Here is a 19,851-nt window from a genome sequence, read left to right on the forward strand (position 1 = left end):
GCATAATAAACTACGTCTAGCTGCACGCAGAGCCACATGGATTAACTCATTCTACTTCCATTCCAGCATTTTACCCTCACATGCAACGGCAACGCGATACAATGACTCACGTTTACTCATGGGTCAAAAATGCTTTCATCTACTCTATGAACAACTGTGGAATGAGGTACACACCACTTCAGATTGCCATTGAGCTAGGGTACATTGGGTCAAAAACTAACATGTGGCAAACACATTAACAAACCACAGAAGATAAAATGACACAGGGCTGTGTCTATACCAAGAAAGTGGTAAGTGGCTACAGGGCTGATAATGTATTTATATGTACACCTCTACCCCAATACAATGCGACCCGATATAACACGAATTCGGATATAACGCGGTAAAGCAGTGCTCCGGGGGGGCGGGGCTGCGCACTCGGGTGGATCAAAGCAAGTTCGATATAACGCGGTTTCACCTATAATGCAGTAAGTTTTGGCTCCAGAGGACAGCGTTATATCGAGGTAGAGGTGTATATGAAAATGTGGACATTTGCCCTCAGAAGATCAGGTGTCTCAGGATGGGCACCCAAGAATTTAGGCACCCAAATCACTAGTTACTTTGGAAAATCTTGGCCATAATACTTATATTTTATCCACACATCAGTACTTACACTACTACGTGGGCCACAACTATCATTTTATACTTAGACAATGTATTTATCTATGTGATTACATTTTGGAAGCAAAACCCATTATTGGGGGGAAAAAATGAATAGGTTGCAATTTGCTATAGCGTTCAACAATAGACTCCAGAACTGTGAGATGAAAGCAGGGAGCATTGATTATAGTAACTTCGAAGCTTGCACATAACATGTTCCCTTTCTGCTTTGTCCTTTCCCATTTGACAGTTAATTATTTCCCCCCCCCCCCATGTGTTTTCAAACAGAGTTGAAATGGTGAAGGCTGGTTTTGTTTCATAGCTTATTTCTTGACTACCTCTCTCCAGAACTTTGACTTTAATCCCAAACCTCTGAGTTTTAGTTCTTTACATTTCTACTGTTTATATTAGCAAAAAGCTATTAGCTTTATATCTCAAGGCAACTGGGCATGAGGCCATTTAAAGGCTACAGAGAAAGATTTCAAAACCCGCATAACAAAGGTACAAGAGACCTGGTCAAATTACCTTGGGGCAGATGTACAGCTGGTACAAACTGTCATAGCTCCACAATGGAGCTTGTTTTACAGTACAGTCATACTAAAAGAGAAGGTAATAAGCAGAAGTAACTTGTAAAGGCCCCCCATCTACATTTTATAGGCCAATCCAGTGGGATATTTTGCAACAATGTAGTTGTACTGGTGCGAAGTTGGAGTGGAAAAGTGATGTGCTAGTGTTAAAAGATCTTTGCACAATTGCAAAGTATTTACACTAAAGGTTCACACCATTACCAAAATCCTCAGTGTAGACAAAGCATTAGACTAAACAATCATTGGTTTGGCTTTCGGATGGACTAGACGATGTTAAAAAACGACAAACCCTGCATTTTTAGAGCTCTGCAGGAATTTTTGGATTTGTTAATAATACCAGAATCTCAAGGAAGATAAACTAGGGGACAATTTCCCTTTAAAAGCACCTTCTCTCTCCACGGGGGCAATTCTAGGCCAAACTGTGTAAGGTCTGTAACTCGGCACAATGCCATTGACTTCCTGCGGGATATGTGGAGTGTAAATCAGTGCATAATTTGATCCACTAGAGCCATTTAGCCTAGAGGAATATTTCCCCAAAAATGGCTGTATAAAGCACAGCATGGACCCAACAACATAGCTTTCTGTGCAGGTGATAAGTGGCTAACTCCACAATGTATCCACAAGGGGGTACGGGATTCCAGAACAGGATATGGCAAATGCCATTGGCAAATTTTTGCTTGTGACCCATTCTTATGTTACAGTTTGATCTGGTCACCCCATACAATTTGTTTTGGTGAAATCCAATATACCACCTACTTCTCCATGCAATATCAAGCACACCACACACTTGAAGGTGTCTTCCTTTTTCTTTGTCTTACTTTAAGTGTCTTAGCTGGCGCATTCTGGGCCCCAAAGAAAGGATAAGAAAAGACATCATTTTAGAACCTGAGCTTCAGCAGAATTAAGTGCACCTGTCATTCTGCGTAGCGTTAGTACGTTGGCAAGAGAAATCGATACGTACTCCTGGAGGTACAGGTGATATGTCCATTGCCTTCGCCTAAGCAAGTGCAGTCCACCATCATCCAACCTTGGTAGGGCTTCTCCCAGGTCTCTCCAACAACATAGGATGTCCCGGCAGTGTTATCGTAGCATCTCTCAGCTGTGGGAATGGAGGAAGACAGGGTTTTCTCGTTTGTTTTAAATATTTCTAAAAGCCAGGGGTTCTCATCCTGGGGATGGCAACCCCTTGGGAGGCACAAACAGGTGTCAGGGGGTCATGACCCCCTTTGCCTTCCCATATTGGTAGATCGGAGGAGGCTGCCAGAAAAAAAAAAGTTCTAGACACTGCCACTGCACCAGGCTAAGTTAGAGCAGGCTGAAGGCCTGAATCAGTTCAAATTAGCATCCTTTGTTTTAATATAGGATTCTTTAATGACATCTGTTAAATACTTCTGAAGCCTGATCTCTCAAAGAAATATGCCAAAACCACTACATACCTAGAGGTTTGCAGGTCCATTCCCCTTTCCCGTTGCCCAGACACACACATTCTAACATGTAGCCACCTGTCTCGTGTGGTCTACGCCAGGTATCGCCAATCTTATAGGACTGACCCCCTTCATGGCACCGATCTGTGGCAAACAGAAAATAGTTTAGTCATCACCTAGTTGAGAATTAGGCCTGTGTATATTCACTGTAGAACAGCAAACAATCCAATCCCCTGTCATTTAAACAGCATCCTCTTCAGGCATCCTAAGTCAACGTGATATGAACTTTTAGCGAAGATAAATGCTAAGAGGAAAAGAGTTACTGTCAGGGAATCTGGGCCTGCAGCAGAGCTAATCTTCAGGCAGCCTCATCGGTACAGCTGGCCTGCAGCAGGCTGCCTGATTGGCCATGCTGCCTGATTGGCTGCAGGCACCAGCAGACCGGTTCTTAAACCAGCAGCCAGGGCCGGCTCCAGGCACCAATGCAGCAAGCTGGTGCTTGGGGAGGCCCATGGAAGGGAGTGGCACGTCCGGGTCTTCGGCAGCAGGTCCCTCATTCCCCCTTGGAGGGAAGGACCCGCTGCCAAAGTGCTGCCGAAGCAGCGGTGGTAGAAGTGCTGACTGCGGCTTTTTCTTGCTTTTTTTTTCGCCACTTAGGGCGGCAAAAACGCCAGAGCCAGCCCTGCCAGCAGCAGCAATTTACTGGCTGTTTGATGCTCATGCTCACCACTGTTCCTACTCCTACCTTATCTTGGGCCTCTGCCTTGAACCCCTCCTTGCCTTCTACCCTGCTTGCTCCAATTCCTGCCGTCTGGTTTGACTTGGCCCTTGGCTCCTGACTACTGACTCTCACTTGACACTTGGCTCTGGTATCCGGTTCCCACCCTCCAGTTTGACCCTTGGCTTTAGCTGCTGACTCCGGCTCCTATCCTAGTCCTTGGGGCCCGATGCCTGCTCTACCCACAAAGCTAGACCACTCTCCTTCCAGTTGGCTGACAATTATTGTCAAAGGAAGGCGTTTCCTTGAATGTCAAAGAAAGAGTTCCAAATAGAAGAGTCGTTGACGCTTTCTGAAGTTCCTCAGTCACCCACAGCACTCAGGTGAGACTTTGGTGTTTCATCAAAAAAAATTTTTTTTTTTTTTTTTGCATGAAAACATCTTTTTTTTAAATGAATTTGTTAGGCTTTTTGGTGGGAAATTGCTAAAGAAAAGAAATTCAATTTTTTTCCAATTTCAAATCGCATTTTTCATTTTGTTTTAGTTTACAATTTTTTGTTTTATTTCAGTTTTTAAAAACCAAACCAAAACTTTCTCTTCAAGTTTAATTGAAATGAAAACTTCGGCGTCAAATCAAAACAAACTTTCATTTCATTTAGACATTCCCACAAAAGTTTAAAAATTTCAAATAAATTGTTGTTCACAACTTTTAAAGAAACTGGTTTTTCAACTGGCTCGACTTAGGCCTGTTGAATTGCCAAGAACCAGGAGACCCAAGAGTGCTAACCAGAATTTAGAAAACAAGAAGATCTGAAGGGGCTGGACCTTACAGTTGGATATTATGATATTAATCCAGCTAAATCTAAAATTCAATGCGCTGACATACTATAGGCCGATTCAAAGACCTGCATGGCAGTGTTATGATCAGATGGATTTGTAATAAATACATTTTGGATCCACTAGTTAGCACAGATCCATTTGCCGAAAGAACAGCAAGTGGAGTATTGCAAGGGCTGAGTCTGAATGGATAAGGATCAAGATTCAGAGGCACCTGACCTTGGTCTAATTCCTAAAATGACCAAACAATCTGAGCAGTAGCAGTGATATGACACCTGATTCAAAGCCAACTGCAGTCAGGGGAGTCTTTCCACTGCCTTCAGTGGGCTTTGGCTCAAATCCATGATGAGGAAATGGAAGTCACAGCTTAACAATCATTTAACATCTTGAACCGGAAATCTCCCGTTTCTGATTCTGGGCCAAACTCAGCAGTGTCCAATGCAACTCCACTGAATGCAAGGCAGAACTTAGCCCCTCGGCCTTTGCAGGATTTCCTTCCATCCAATACTGAGAGGTTTCAGAGTAGCAGCCGTGTTAGTCTGTATCCGCAAAAAGAAGAACAGGAGGACTTGTGGAACCTTAGAGACTAAGTTAGTCTCTAAGGTGCCACAAGTCCTCCTGTTCTTCTTTTTGCCAATACTGAGAGTTCACGTCTGATGTCTTGTGGGAAGTATGCAGCGCTGCATGTTGCAAATCAAACCAAACCAGCTGTTGTGTTAAAGATGCAATAAAGCTGTGATTCTCAAAGACAGCATAGGGACTGGGAAATCTAAGCCCAAATGTACTGATAGAGTGCTCTTCATCTACGGTAGCAGAAACTGTTTTGCAGACAGAGTCTAAATCAGGAGCTAAAGAGAAGTGGTTAGCAGGTGACTTAAAGAGTGACCCAACAACTCAAAGGAAAGGAGTTCCAGATAGCGAGGCAACACAATAAAAGGGTGAGAAGAGAGCAGAGGGGAGGGGATGGTGAGGAAGCCAAGACAGGAGAAGCAGAATGGGTAAGAAGCATGTTGGGAATGGTCTGAGAGATCACAATCTCTAGCACATAGGCTCTCAGAGTGGGTGTCGCTACAGAGGCCACATTAAGGGACAGATACTCAGCTGGTGTAAATCAGCACAAATCTATTGATGTCATTGAAGCTATGCTGGTTTTCACCAGCTGAGGATTTGGCCTTCATTCTCTGCAGTGAGTATACACTGTTCCACTAGAGTTGCCATCAAGATCCAATGCATCTCTGATGGCTGTAATAAGCATGCAGCAGCTGAAATACTTTATACTGGACCTATTGGCAGGGCACTAACACACGTATCGCACTATTTTTAACATGTCGTCGATTGGAACATTTGCTCGTTAAAGCCCAATCCTGCCAGCCTTGCTCAGACAAATAATTCCATTGACTTCCATGGGACCACTCATGCGAAGAGGATGAGCTTTTTCAATGGAAAGATTCCAATTGACTTCAGTGGGCTTTGCATCAGTCCGCATACTCCTAAGCAATAAGCAAATCTGCATTGCACTTGGGGTTGTCAGGTCAACCTCTCTGGAAAATGCACAACACTGAAGAGCAATGGCTCAAGCAATATCTTTGTTACATACTTGCAATGGTGCAGCTAATTCGCCCACGTCCAGCCCCGACGCAGGTACAATCCCAGATCATGGAGTCTTTGGGGCGCTCATAAGTCTCCCCTACCCGATAGGTAGATCCAGTGTATTTGTCAAAGCAAGTTTCTTCAGCTGAGGGGAAAATAAAGTCCATGTGATGATGAATTAAGGTGCAGGCTGTAGCATTCAAATTGCAAGAACACAAACCACATACACTCCTATTCCCCTCCCTCCCTCACCACCATTTTTCCTTGTGCAGGAAAATTCAGATGTGTCTAGTTTTCTCTGAAGAGTAACAGTCACATATTAGTGTGGCAGCATGAAAGTCGGCAGAGTGGAATTCATGCAAGCACTGAGGGCTCACACAAGGCCCCCTACCCAACTGCAAACTAGCTGATTTGTGCTGCGCCAGCAACAAAAGACAGCCATAAACCATCTCATCAGTTAAGGTTTATGGCTGCTTGGCATCACCAGAGCAGCCCAACACAGCCTGAGCAAACCAGTGAATACAGCCCAGTAAATAAAGTTCAGTTTGATTATCCAAATGTCCCTGTTACCCCAAACAGGGTCACATCCCCCAACATCTGTTACATTTAAAAATCCCCCTGTTATCCAAAACCTCAATTTTATCCAAATTTATTCCATGTCTCCCTATGACACTTAGATAGTTGAGATCAAAATAATCATAAATCGGAATAAGAATAATTACTCCAACCTTACACCCAACTATGGGACACTCATATGCAAGTTAGAAGGATTGTGAAACAAGTTGCAAATGAAAGTCAACTTTTAAAATGTTTTTAAAAACGGTTTGACAGCATTAGGCTATGAAGTGCATATTAACAGTTACAGACCATACAATCAGATAAAAAGTTTAGAGAAGTCAGAGCTGAAAAGTTGGGCTCCAGATCTGTTGTGTACTCTGCAATTGTTAGGGATTTCAAATCTAGGGCCAGGGCAGATCATTATAGAGATGAGGCAAAGTTCAGATTCAGATCCACACTTCAGGCTGAGTGTTATCTGGACCCAGGGTTCCGATTGCAGGCCCATGTCTAATGAAGGCTACCTCTTAAAATCTCAGGCCAGATCCCCAGTGTAAATGAACGTAAATCCATTATTGACTCTCATGCCCATTAACATGAGCTAAGAATCTGATCTGTGCTCTATACGGTTTTTTTAATGCTTATTTTAATTGGCCTCACAACCCATTTTTCATTCATCATGACTCCCACCAACTTACGTTCAGGCTTGCTTTCGCAGTTAAAGCCTCTGCTTCCCCCATAGCAGGTACAGATGAGCATGTTTCCCAGGTATATGCGTTCCCATTGTTGGCTTATCTGATAATATCTCCCATTATCATAACAGCCCTCTGAAAAAGAAAGAGAAGTCTTGGGTTACATTAGCCTCCTTCAACCACAGAGCTCCAAACAAAAATAAAAAAGGAGAGTTAAATCATGTGTGGACTATACATTAGGTCCTGATGCTGCATTCTTTGCATATGCAAAACTCCCACTGAGACAATGGGAGTTTGGGACACACAGAGAAAGCAAGATCAGGCACCTGAATGTCAATCCACACCACATTAGATACTGCAGTACCTGCACAGGAGTTTAGAGAGACTTTAGTCTTAAAGGTGCCACAGGACCCTCTGTTGCTTTTTACAGATTCAGACTAACACGGCTACCCCTCTGATATTTGAAACAAAGAGTTATCAGACTCAGAATCTCATCTGGGGCCTGATCCAAAGCTCCATTCAATTCAATGGAAAGACTGCCGCTGACTTCAGTGGGGGCTTTGGATATGTTCCAGCCACTGTAGGATTGTTTCCCAGGTTTACATTTACAAGTGTTTTGTCCAGGTCAGTTCCAAGTGTGCCAAGCAGCAGGGCTTCCGCCACATCCCTTGAGAGATCATTTCACAGCCTGATAGATCTCAGTGCCAGGAAGTTTTTCCCTGATGCAGCTTCAAGTTCCCCAGACGCTTTCAAAGGTGACAACTGCAATTGTTCCAGCAAACATCTCCCAAATTGTGTTTGCAGAAAGAGTGTTTTAGTGTTTTGTTTTAAGGTTATTTTTAATTACATGTAATAATAAAACTATTGTTTTCTTAACTAAGGGCTCTAATGAAAACCATATACCCAGAACTGAAACATGAAAATAGCAGCTGTTTAGTTCAAATAAAAGTTTGGCATCTACATTTCATCAACTAAACCAGATCCCATTACACTATACTTCTGCCTTAATGACAAAAAACCACAGGGGCAGTTTATGCTATTCTTACTGGAGTAGTACCACTGGGGCTGAGAATCAACTGCATAAAGAAGGGTGGCAGAATTTACCCCACTTGGGCTGGAGCCGTGGTGCATCAGAGTGTAACATCCAGACATTCAAAGGCAAACAGAAAACTTTCCCCAAGCTCACTAAGTGCATCGCCCGCGAGTCTCTCGCTCGCTCTATGTAGTGCTTGTTGCAGCGTGGAGCTAAAATCTGACCCAGCTGCTGGAACAACTGGGATCACTTTGGATCTCCATTTATCACAGAATTCGCTATGCACAAAAAGCACCTACATACCCAGGGCTGCAGCCTGCGGGGGGGAGATTTTGGCTTGGTTTCTAAAGTCCACTACTGGACCCCCCCCAGCATCTGTGGCAGTGTCCCTGTCCCCCCCCCCCCCTTTGCGGTGGATCTGTGCCCCCCAGATACTCACGTTTATTCTGGCTGCTTGGGACCTGCGGCTGGACTATTTGTTGGCTTTGCCTCCTGGTTTTGCCCGTCTTGGGTTGCGAGCTTTGCACCCCTGTCCCCAGGCACAAGGCAACCAGCAACAGCAGCAGGCTGCCGGGCATCTTCAAAGGCTGGAGAGGGAAAAACGGCACTAGGGAGAGAAGCGGGCTTGTGGCTCTTCACGCTGCAAGCCCAAGGCAAACAACTTTCATGGGGCTCGTCCTTGCACTCCTGCCTGGCTCCTTCTCCTCCTCCAGCCTGCGAGCGAGCGGCAGACGGCTGGCTCCAGGGGGTTTATATAGGCCCCTGCTCCGGGGACCCCCCGGCAGGGCTCGCCACAGAGAGAGAGGGGGGAGGAGGATCCCCACCGGGACACCCCTTTGCCGCTCTGATTGGTCCAGGCTCCTGGCTGACGTCATGGGGGTGTGCCTCCAGCCGCGGACAAAAGATGCCGCTTGCAGGAGCGGCCGCTCCAGCGCAGGGGACGGGCGAGAGTTTCTCTAACTTCCCCTGAAACTTGGCTAAGCCTGTGGCGGGGGCAGGCTCGGGGCCCGGGTCCTGGCTCTCAGCTTTGCAAAGCCGAGGATGCTGAGAAATGAGAGCTGGGGAAGACCTGGAAAGTCAAATCATAGATCCCCCTCCCGAGGGGCCAGTGCAGGGCTATTCGTTCCCTTCGGTGTATTGAGAGGCTGGGAGTTAATAGTGAAAATCAGCCCAAAGGAAAAATCAGTCTTTATTTAAAAAAAAAATACTGTATACACTGAAAGCACCCACATCATTTTTGGCAGCCTTGAAACTCGTTCACAAAAGGCACTAGAAACACCAAAAAAACTCTCATACTGTACTCCCTGCAAGCTTATCCATAGGGGAACTGAGACATTAAACATTTAGTACAGTGGTTCTCACACTTTTGTATTGGTGACCCCTTTCACATAGCAAGCCTCTGAGTGTGACCCCCCTCATAAATATATAAAAATGTGTTTTTAATTTAACACCATTATAAATTCTGGTGGAAAAGTGGGGTTTGATGTGGAGGCTGACAGCTGGTGACCTCCCCATGTAATAACCTCACGACCCCCTGAGGGGTCCCCGACCCCCAGTTTGAGAACCCCCGATTTAGTACAAAGGAAACATTGCTCTGCACATCACTAGAAACTAGCAATAAATATAAACAGCAACAAAATCGGGGGGGGGGGGAAACAACACGAAATTAGAAACCCTAAGTGTAGTTCTTGATTCCTTATCTAGTCCAGTGTTAATGACTCAAGGCAAAGGTCTTTCATCACTTCCCTTTGCAATTGTGTTGGCCTTTTAAACCCTTTGTTCACAAGCAAATCTGACAATCCATATTTTGGTGGGTTTTGGGGGGAGGGGAGAGGGGATTCTAAAATGTTTGCCTATTTTTTTCATCCCATCTTTATTTATCTCTGACCCAAGGGTTGAGATTCACTTTTGACTACTGGACAAGAACTATTTTTATATGGTTTTCTAACATCCAAATCCCAAACCTGGAAGCATTGGAGAGCTATGGGGGGGGGGAGGGGTAGAGAAACAATAAAGATACATCTTTTAACTCCCTTGAAATAAATGAAACAATGAAAATAAAATTCTCTGGAATAATAAATATTTTGCTAACAAAAGGGCTGAGCCTCTTAGATAGAAGAGTTTGTCAGAGATGTGAATCTTAACTGCTGAACTTAAGTTTGGTTGCCAGATGTTAGAATTATTTTAAATTCCCCCAGTCTTCTATATCCTTGTCAGGACCTTGAGGGTCTCTTCTTTTCTTTTGCTTCACAGCCATCCTCCAACCTAAAAATCTTGCTTTGTGGCCACGATTCTCTTCACCAATGGGAACTAGACAGAACTTCACTTGTGCCACTCCTCAAACAGCTGGGGAAATTACTGCAGATCAAATCACTCCATGCTGTCTTCCCCAGAGTGCTTCTTAACAGCCCCTGGTGAGCAAGGTCCAGGAGCCAGCAGTCCCACGTGGATCTCCTGCATGGTAGTGGGAAGGTCACATAGCCACCATTGTAATGGTACTTAGTAATTCCTTCCGCTCAGCCATTGCTAACATTGAAAGTTTACTAGTGCTGGGGGCTTGAGCAATGCGGTTTTGTTCTTAAATCCACTTCATCTGCTGGAAGCCCTGGGCAGGAGAACTGTGGGTGTTTTGAGGAGCTGAAAAATCCACCCCCCCAAAGCCAGATGCAGTACAACCTCCCTCACCCTACAGCTTGTAGGCTGGAGCACTTGACACTGCCCCATGTGCAGCCGGTGTTGTTGTGATGTGTTTAGGGTCACGGGATCCATGCCAACATGGTTATGTTAGCCTGCCCCTGACTAGCCACCTTCTCTGATGGTCTACACGAGACCCTCATGTGTGGCCATTCCACTTGCAGCCCAAGTGTGCTGCAAAGATGGTGCTGAGGTTTTTTTTTTTTTTTTTGCAGTAGCCCATCATGATGATGAGCAAGGCTTCCAATAACAGTTTTGCCATTATTTCTTAATTACCAAGGCCCAGATGCACAAAGATATTTAGATGCCTAACTCCCATTGAAATCAATCACAGTTAGGTGCCTAAATATCCTTGAGGATCTGGGCCCAAATGCCTTGGGAGCAACTGCTGCATGTCGTGAGCATTCTTAGCAGAGGAATAATTAACTCAACAAGCTGGATTGGTTCCTGATCTATTAGGTCAGTTCATCTGACATGCATGGATGCTAAATGCCACATGCTGCCCTCAGTTCGTTTGCTAAATTCCCAGTGAGATTTCTGCAGGAAGATCAAGTGTAATGCAAGGTAGAGGTCAAATTCTATGTACAACAACTCCTTACTGAGTTATTTGTAAAAAGAGCAGGAGTACTTGTGGCACCTTAGAGACTAACAAATTTATTTGAGCGTAAGCTTTCATGGGCTAAAACCCACTTCATTGGATGCATGCAGTTTTATTATGCTATTTGCAGGAATGCGTCCAGACCCCAGTCAGAATCAGGGCCCAATTGTACTAACTATGATACCGAAGACAGCATCATTAAGGGATGAGCTTCCCAGACAGAGTGTCTGGGCCAGGTGCTGTGAAGCTCTTGTGGTCATGCACAGCAAGTTGGAACCAGACACAGAATAAAGCCGAGCTCTTGCAAGCACATTAAGCACTGAATGATCACTGAACACCATACTAGGCAATGGATAGACACATCATAAGCTGTTGATAAACTTTCTGCACTGGGAAATCAGCTCATTTGTAAACCTCCTGACTTTGGCATTTAAAATATATTTGCATTCTTCTGCACAGCGACACTCTACTCAACCATTACCATGATGTCTTACCTGCTTGTAAGTTACAGGAGGCAGAAACTGGACCTGTCAAGCAAGGTAGGTGGGTAAGACGGGGGGAGCTCATCCCTGAAATGGTAAATTGTAATCCATCCCAGTTTTAATGGTTTAGATCTAAACTATTTTGAGTGATTAAGGATATACTTCTACACAGTACATTCGCCAAACTGCTGTAGCCATATCAAGGGATGGGGATTGTCTCCTTTAAGAGGCACAAATAATCATAAACTGGTAAACACCCAATTCTTTTATGCTGCAAACAGGAATTGATTTTTAAAAAAATGTGTCTCCATAGTTGAGACCTTGTTTAATGAATGTCATCCCGGAATGCATTTGTATTGCTGATTTGGAATCCCCTGACTAAAGAGATTATGGGAGAGCATTGCTGGGACATGATGCTATTGAGTAATGATTATGTTATTAGGAAAATGAACTTTTCCTACACCCATTTGGAAAGGATCACATGGCTGAACTGTCCGCAAATCAGAAAACAAATCTGTCAATTTAGGAAATATACATATGTATTGGGATATCACGTAGTACAGTAGCACCTGGGGACCCAATCAAGCATCAGGATGCCCTTGTGCTAGGCGCTGTTTAGACAGATAACAAAAGACACTTCCGCCAGCTCCACCTAGTTTAAAGTGAGGGTGATTAATCTGGGGAGACTGAAAACATCTCTTTTAAGCAGCTTGGAAGTTTTTAGAAGACTTTCCTCTCCAGGGGTTTGCAATGATGATGGCATCAGCAGTAAGGGTGGTAAAGGAGATTTTAATCACAGAAGATTGGTCTTGCCAAGAGCTGCTAATAAATTCACAACAATGGAATGGAGGGTGTGTGTGTGTGATTTCCTGAGTCATTTCAGAGATGTGGGGTCTTAGGGTGCAGAAAGATTAAAATAGCCAGGTGGGAGACTTCTGTTCAAAAGCATAAGAGCTAAGGATGATGGAGGTTCTGAGGATATAAGGACAAGTAGTAGACAGAGGTAGGGGACAACGAACGGGTGTATTGTTATTAACAACTATTTGTATTGTGGTAGAACCTAGGAGCCCTAGTCACAGACCAGGATTCCATGATGTGAGGAGCTGTACAAAGACAGAACAAGAAGGTAGTCCCGGCCCAGAGAGCGCAATCTCAGTAAAGGACAATCATTTCCATGTGGTAGCACCTACAATGGGCTAGGCACCTTCCAAACACTCAAAAACGACCCCTGCTCCAAGGGGCTCACAATCTCAGGTGGTCCAAGCCATCTAGAATCACTGTCAAGAGCATGTCAGGAGTGGGTGCTTAAGATTAGTTTGAAAAATGTGAGTACACTGTACATGGAGGCAAGCCCCTCAGCCACTGTAAATCAGCTTAGACCCCTTGAAGGCAAGAGAGTGATGCTGATTTGCATCAGCCACAGATGTGGCCTGAAACCAACCCAGCATCTGAAAACAGAACTGGAAATACAGTGCTAGCAAGTGGGTGTCTTCATGACTAATGCCATGCCACAATATTACATTTACAAATAGAGAGAAAAATGTACAGTTCTCTCATACAGAACCATTAGCTGGAAGGTCACAGAATGAAACCAACTGGTAATTTGCCATGGTGCTTAAATTAGCTGTTTATTTAGCCATCACATTATTCCCAATCTGGGCTGATATTTAGTCATACATAAGCATCTCATTTCCACAAGGTTCACTCAAGGAAATAGCTCAGCATCATTTGGCTGCCTGTTGTTCCAGAAGCTGCCTCTCCCAAAGGAATCTACCCCATTAATCATAACACAACATGTAGTAATTATAACAATACTGCCTACAGTTAAACTTCAAATTTTCCTCCTGCTTGTTTCATGGAGGTTATGTTCTCTCCTTTGGCTTTCTTCAGGATGCTGCAAGTGCATAGGATTAATTTAGTTGCTGATCCAATGGGAATTAAAGAAACAACAACCTGAATTCTTGATGTGCTCATAATGATGTGCTTAGTCTGAATTTGTAGCCACCTTTCAGTGGCATTACCTGATCTTTAGTAGGACACAGTGTTTTAAATCTTGCACTTAGTTGCAGGTATTTTGATTCATACTGACACTTTTTTTCCTCCTGAAAACATCTTTATCTCTTTGATTCCTTGTTTACTCTAGACACCACATAAGCAGGCCTAAGGAGTTCTCCTGACTTTCCTGGCCCAATCAAATCGCCCACCAATAAAATGTGCACACTGGGCCAAATTCTGCTCTCCATCACACACCTATTGAGTGCAAGTGAGAGAGCAGAATTTGCTCGACTGGCTAAGCTCATGCTAATTCCAGACAATACAGAGCACCCATCAAGCAGGATAGCAACCAACATGCCAAATTATAAATTGCTCTTTTAGGAGGTAAAGAGGAAATGCCTTTTTCTTCCTTATCTCTCTGTCCTGCACAGGTGATAATCACAGCAAACCTGGATTCCTTTCCCATGACACAGGAATACCTGGGAACCTTGCCTGCAGCTCAAATATTTTACAAGGGCTCCTGCTGTGAGCTGGAACTCTCCTCATGATCAGAATTTCAAGCATGTGGTGGTTCCATTAGGTCCAGTCAAAGCTTAATTCATTACAACAGAATCAAGGCTCTTCCGTGGCATGCACAGTACTTCATTCACTCCAAGTGCAACAGTTCTGACACATTCATCCAGGAATCTGGGACATTTCTGCCTATGCAAATGGTCACGAATGTGGTGTCAATGACGTTGAAGTAATAAGCCAAGGAAATCCCTCCCACCTCTCAAAACTATCTGTTCCCTGGCTCTAAATGTTCACTGACAGCAACACAGAAAATCCACTCCCTGCTCCTTTGTGGAGTCAATTACTTACCTTGGTCCACAACTTGGAGATATCCGTGAGGCTTCCTACCAATGAGGATCTCTGTAACTGTGGCTCTTGTTCTGCAACTAGAGCAACCTGAGCCGTTCAAAAAACATGAATCAGTCTGGAGGCCCTTCCAAAATCACAATTGGCTTAAAAATCATGAAATTTTTCCAAGTTAAAAATGTGAGTGTTCTTTTTATGTGCCTTTAAAATTAGGGTTACCATTCGTCCGGATTCCCCCGGATATGTCCGGCTTTTTTAAGTTAAAAATAGCGTCCGGGGGGAATTTGTCAATGTCCGGACTTCCCCCCATGCAAAGCGTGCGCGGCGTACAAGGCAGCCGGCCGGATCGTTCCACTCGCACGGGCTCCGGCAGCCAGAGCCCTTCCTTCACTTCCCCCCTCCTCTCCCCTGCAACTTGAGACCAGTCCCCTCCTCTCTCTCCCTCCCCCTCCCTGCATTCACAGATCGCCGGCCTTCGCCTCGGCCTCCAGCAGTCTGGAGCTCCGACCCTGCTCCCCTCCCCCGCTGCCGAGTGCGCTGCTCTGCAGCACAGTAAGGGGGCCAGGGGGTCAGAGAAGCGGCAGGGAGGTTCTGGGGGGGGGGGGGTAGTCAAGAGACAGGGAGCAGGGGGGAGGGTTGGATGGGTCAGGAGTTCGGGGGGGGCTGTCTGGGGGTTGGGGGTGTAAGGTTTTGGGCAGTCAGGGTACAGGTGGGGGGGTCTCAGGAGGGGGTAGTTAGGGGACAAGGAACAGGGAGGCTTAGGTAGGCGGTGGGGTTCTGGAGGGCAGTTGGGAGCAGGGTCCCAGGAGTGGGCAGTCAGGGGACAAGGAGCGGGGGGGGGGGTCAGGAGTTCGGGGGGGGCTTTCTGGGGAGGGGGGTGGATAAGGTTTTGGGCAGTCAGGGTACAGGTAGGAGGTAGGGTCCTGGGGGGCAGTTAGGGAGAGGGGTCTTAGGAAGGGGCAGTTAGGGGACAAGGAACAGGGAGGCTTAGGTAGGGGGTGGGGTTCTGGAGGGCAGTTAGGAGCAGGGGTCCCAGGAGGGGGCAATCAGGGGACAGGGAGCAGAGGGGTTTAGATGGGTCAGGAGTTCGGGGGGGGGCTGTCAGGGGGTGGGGGTGTGGATAAGGGTTGGGGCAGTCAGGGGACAGGTAGGGGGCCGGGTTCTAGGGGGCCAGTTAGGATGTGGGGAGGGTCTCAGGAGGGGGCAGTCAGGGGACAAGAGGCAGGGAGGCTTAGGGAGGGGGTGGAGTCCTGGGGGACAGTCAGGGGACAAGGAGTGGGGGGGAGGGTTGGGGGTTCTGAGGGGGCAGGAAGTGGGAGGGAGTGGAAGGGGCAGGGGCGGGGCTATGACAGGATGGGGGCAGGGTTAGGGCAGGGCTCCTCCCGTCCTCTTTTTTGATTGTTGAAATATGGTAACCCTATTTAAAATAAAAACATTAAGGTGCACTTGTCACATTTTCAGGCTTTTCTCTGCAACCACAAGGGTGAGAAACTTACATTTTTAAGCTGGGGCTTTAAAAAAACCCCACCAAATATCACAAGAGACAATAAAATTGAGAGAGATCACACCACTGAATCCATGTGGTAGGCCCTGGTTCCCAAGAGAAACCTCATTGATTTTTGTGGAGGAATGCCAATTTCAGTGCCAACCTCAAGAGACCAAAAACCATGAGTGAGACCTCCCCCTCAAATCATTAGATATTAACGTGATTTTTTGGTCTGTCTTTTGACTGATGAATTCCTCCTCCCCATCCACAGCATGTATGTGAGAAAGAGAGAGACAATTAGTGTTGCCAGCACTCCCATTTATTGGGACAGGTGATTTTGGCTTTCACCCCTCCACCTGCCCGTCCCCTGCTCAGCTATTACCCTATCACCCATCCCCACATCAATCCTGTCCCTCCAAACCCCATATCACTTCTGCCCATCTCCCGCCCCCGACCCCAGCTCACATCTGTTGCTTATGAGGTTCTTCACTCCCCTCCCCCAGGGCTGGGGGTGCTGCAGCAGGGTCCCCCTTCCAGGCTCGGCAGCTCCAGGCGCTCTTCATCCCCCTCCGCCCCTTTCCAAACCAGGGGGCATGGGAAGCTCTGCCTGCAGCAGCTCAGAATGGTTGCAGTGCCCCAGGAGGTGGGCAGGTGGCGCAGGCAGCCAGAGTGGGGTTTCCCCCACAGGCATGGTTGAAATTGGCTGGAGGGCTGGAGCTTCGTGTCATTACCCGACGGGCTCCTGCCCTGGCCGAAATCCCATCACTGCAAACACAGGGCAAGAGCTGGCAGCAATGCGTGAGCGTGCACCATCTGATCACATGGCCATGGACCTTCCACTTCAGGGATGTCAAGCTGGGATTTTCCAACGGGCCCAGGGGAGTTAGAGTCACTAGCTCTCATCGGCTCCCCCCACATCGCAGCATGTCTGGCAATGCAATGGGAAACACCAGCAGCCCTCTCACACATGAGAGCCCTGCCTGGTGGGAAATCCCCTCTGATTGGCTGCTGGCCCCCTGGGGAAGAGCAGCCCATCAGGGCTGCCGCAGGAAGCAGACAGAGCTCTCTGGGAGCCCATGTGTTCTGATAAGAGCTAAAGAGCCCAGCGCTGCCCATCTGCATCTCTCTGTCCCCCCACCCCTTGCTCTAGTCCTCCCCATTCCCACCATGCAGCTCCTGCCTGTGCAGGGGCGGAGAGGCTGAGGAATCCTTTCCTCTTCCCTATGAAGGGGGCAGCTCAAGGTACCCTGATGTAGCGCCCTCCTCCCCACCAGACCTGGGATAGCAGTCGAAGAAGGAGGACCAGAGGTGAGGCTGGAGGGGCAGAAGGGATGGGGAGTTGAGGGTAGTACTAATGGAGGGCAGTAATAATTTCTGGGCAGGGGGATTGACAGATGTGGGGAGGCTAAATCACTTTTGTAGATGTTGGAGCCCTGTCAACACTAATTGAAACACACACACGCTGGGCAAGGGGAGTTCAAAGATCAAAAGACCCACCACAAACCACCATATCTATTCCCATGATTTTCAGCCTTTTCACTTGCAGACCGCTAAAAATTTTCACACACAAAAAAAAGGAAGACCCCTTTGGAAATCTTAGATAGTCTGCGGACCCCCACAGGTTGAAAACCAGTGATCTATTAAGAAAGAGAGTCATGATTTTGAGGCCAATCTCATGATTTTTGGCAGTGTACCCCATGGTTTTGAAGCTTGGTGGTTGGCAATACTGAGCATGGGGCCCATATCTCACTGGAGTTACCTAAATCTCTTACACTCCTTTGAAAATCCCAGCCTGAGCTTCTCAGCGATATGTTCCAAGACGTTCGTTCAGACTACTTCAAAGCAATGCTTGAAACGCATTAAGAATTCCAAAGCAACAGGGTCTTTGTCAGTATCATTGTGGTGAGGCTGTGGCTACAGAGACCATAGGGTATCCTCCATTTTGGAAGGCAGTGCTTGGAACCATATTCTAGATGCTCTTGTGTTAGGACTGTGTAATTTTTAAATGAAAATAGCTTAGCTTTTACCACAATCCCCCATTTCTTTAATGCAGAAAGCAACACAGCAGTTTTGTGTTACTGAAGTAAGTTATGACTCTTCACCAAAGATCTTAAAAATATAAAAAGTGAACTTACTTGTTCAATTACTACTATTACCCATAGCAGCATTAAGTGAACACAGCAATAAACCATAGTGTTTATGAGCGTGGATTTGCAGAGAGCATTTTCAGACCACACCAACATTGGTTTGGCTTAGGCAGATTGGGTATCATACAGAGACAAAGACTAGCAAGCAGTTGTGCTCACCTTTCTGTAGGAAGCTGAATGCACTGAAGAAGGTTAGTCTGTTTAGGATGATGATACAGAAGAGTATGTAACTGGGACTGAAACGGAGGATTGCATAGCTAGCTTTGGCTGTCAACAGAAGCCTTGGGAAGAAATTGTGACATATACAGTTCATCCCCAACTCCTTTCTCACCTCTTGAGAGCATGCAGCTAACTCCCTACCTCACCCTGGCCAAATAGTCCAGCCAGTGAGGGTGGAGGGGTGCAGTATTGCCAACTCTTGAGAGTTCTTCGCCAGTAACTGGAGTTGGGGCCCTTGCTGGAGCCAGTCTCACAACAAGGAGGGCAGCGCCAGTCTTCACTTGATTTCCAGTCCTCCCTTCCTATTTCCCCCTCCTGGGGAAGAACAGCCGAATAGGGCTGCTGCAAGGGAATGGCCAAATCCTCTTCCCCTCTGTCAGGTGGGCCTTACTCCCCCGCTCAGCTGAGTAGTACAAGTCCCCATCACTGCTTAAACGCTAGCTTTTAACGCCAAGCTTTTTCATCCTGCAGACAGGATAGCCTTTCTTTTGTGGATCCTTACTAGCCAAGGGTGCTATCTGCCCCTATTCAGAAGGCCAGAACAAGACCTATGCACCACTTAAGCCCTATTTTGAGGAGTCTATGGGAGACACTTTCAGTAAATGTCCCTCCTCGCTATGCTGAGCCAGTGATCGGAATTCCATGAATTGCTGTCTTAAGCTGGCCTTCTGCACACAGGCGACTTATCCCCTGAAAGAGGAGAGAGGAACAGCCCCACCTAGCATCCCTGGGGAGCCCGAGTATCAAAACAATAGGCAAAAAAAACCCTCTCTAGAAAAGACCATTATATTTCTAGAGCAGTGGTCCCTAAGCTTTTTACATCCCATTCACCCCTGTCTGCACTCCCCAGAGCCACAGTCAGAACCAGGACTGAAGCTCCCAGAGTGGGGAGGGCACAGACAGCAGTAAGGAGGCTGAGGCTGGGGCCTGAGCCGCGGCTGGGCTGGGAGCCATGGTCAGGCCCAGGGCCAGAGGCTGCAGCTAGGGGTGGGGGCAGAGCGGAACCAGGGGCAGAGCAGGGCTGGTTGGTGCTCCCTCCCCACCCCCCCATGGGGGCTGGCCCAGGCCCCCCCAGGTCACCCCCAAATGTTCCTCACCCTATAGTTTGGGGACCCCTGTTCTAGGGAGAGGCCAGATCCCCAGCTAGTGTCATTCGGTATGTCACTCCATTGGAGTCAACGCCACGAAAGTCAGTTGTCTCTGGTGGAGCTTAGTGTTGTGGGGTGCTCCACTCACCCCTAGCTGGGCACCTCCTCCTGGCCAATCTCTGGATTAGCTCACAAGGTCAACGCCTCCT

General features: G+C 46.7%; 1 protein-coding gene across 8 annotated transcripts in view; it reads right to left on the reverse strand.

Annotated features, from left to right (window-relative positions):
- FN1 (fibronectin 1) overlaps positions 1-8,870 on the reverse strand; it is a 69,667-nt gene extending 60,797 nt beyond the window's left edge. For all 8 annotated transcript variants that reach the window (XM_065561094.1, XM_065561090.1, XM_065561093.1 and 5 more), the window contains exons 1-5: positions 8,515-8,870; positions 7,049-7,177; positions 5,803-5,940; positions 2,663-2,794; positions 2,188-2,325 (exon numbers count right to left, since the gene is read on the reverse strand). In XM_065561094.1, the coding sequence (XP_065417166.1) occupies positions 2,188-2,325; positions 2,663-2,794; positions 5,803-5,940; positions 7,049-7,177; positions 8,515-8,653 (676 nt within the window). In that variant the 5' untranslated portion in view covers positions 8,654-8,870. The remainder of the gene's footprint in view (positions 1-2,187; positions 2,326-2,662; positions 2,795-5,802; positions 5,941-7,048; positions 7,178-8,514) is intronic.
- Between the last annotated feature and the right edge of the window lie 10,981 nt (positions 8,871-19,851).

The sequence above is a fragment of the Chrysemys picta genome, chromosome 11 (genome assembly GCF_011386835.1).
Source record: "Chrysemys picta bellii isolate R12L10 chromosome 11, ASM1138683v2, whole genome shotgun sequence".
Lineage (NCBI taxonomy): Eukaryota > Metazoa > Chordata > Testudines > Emydidae > Chrysemys > Chrysemys picta.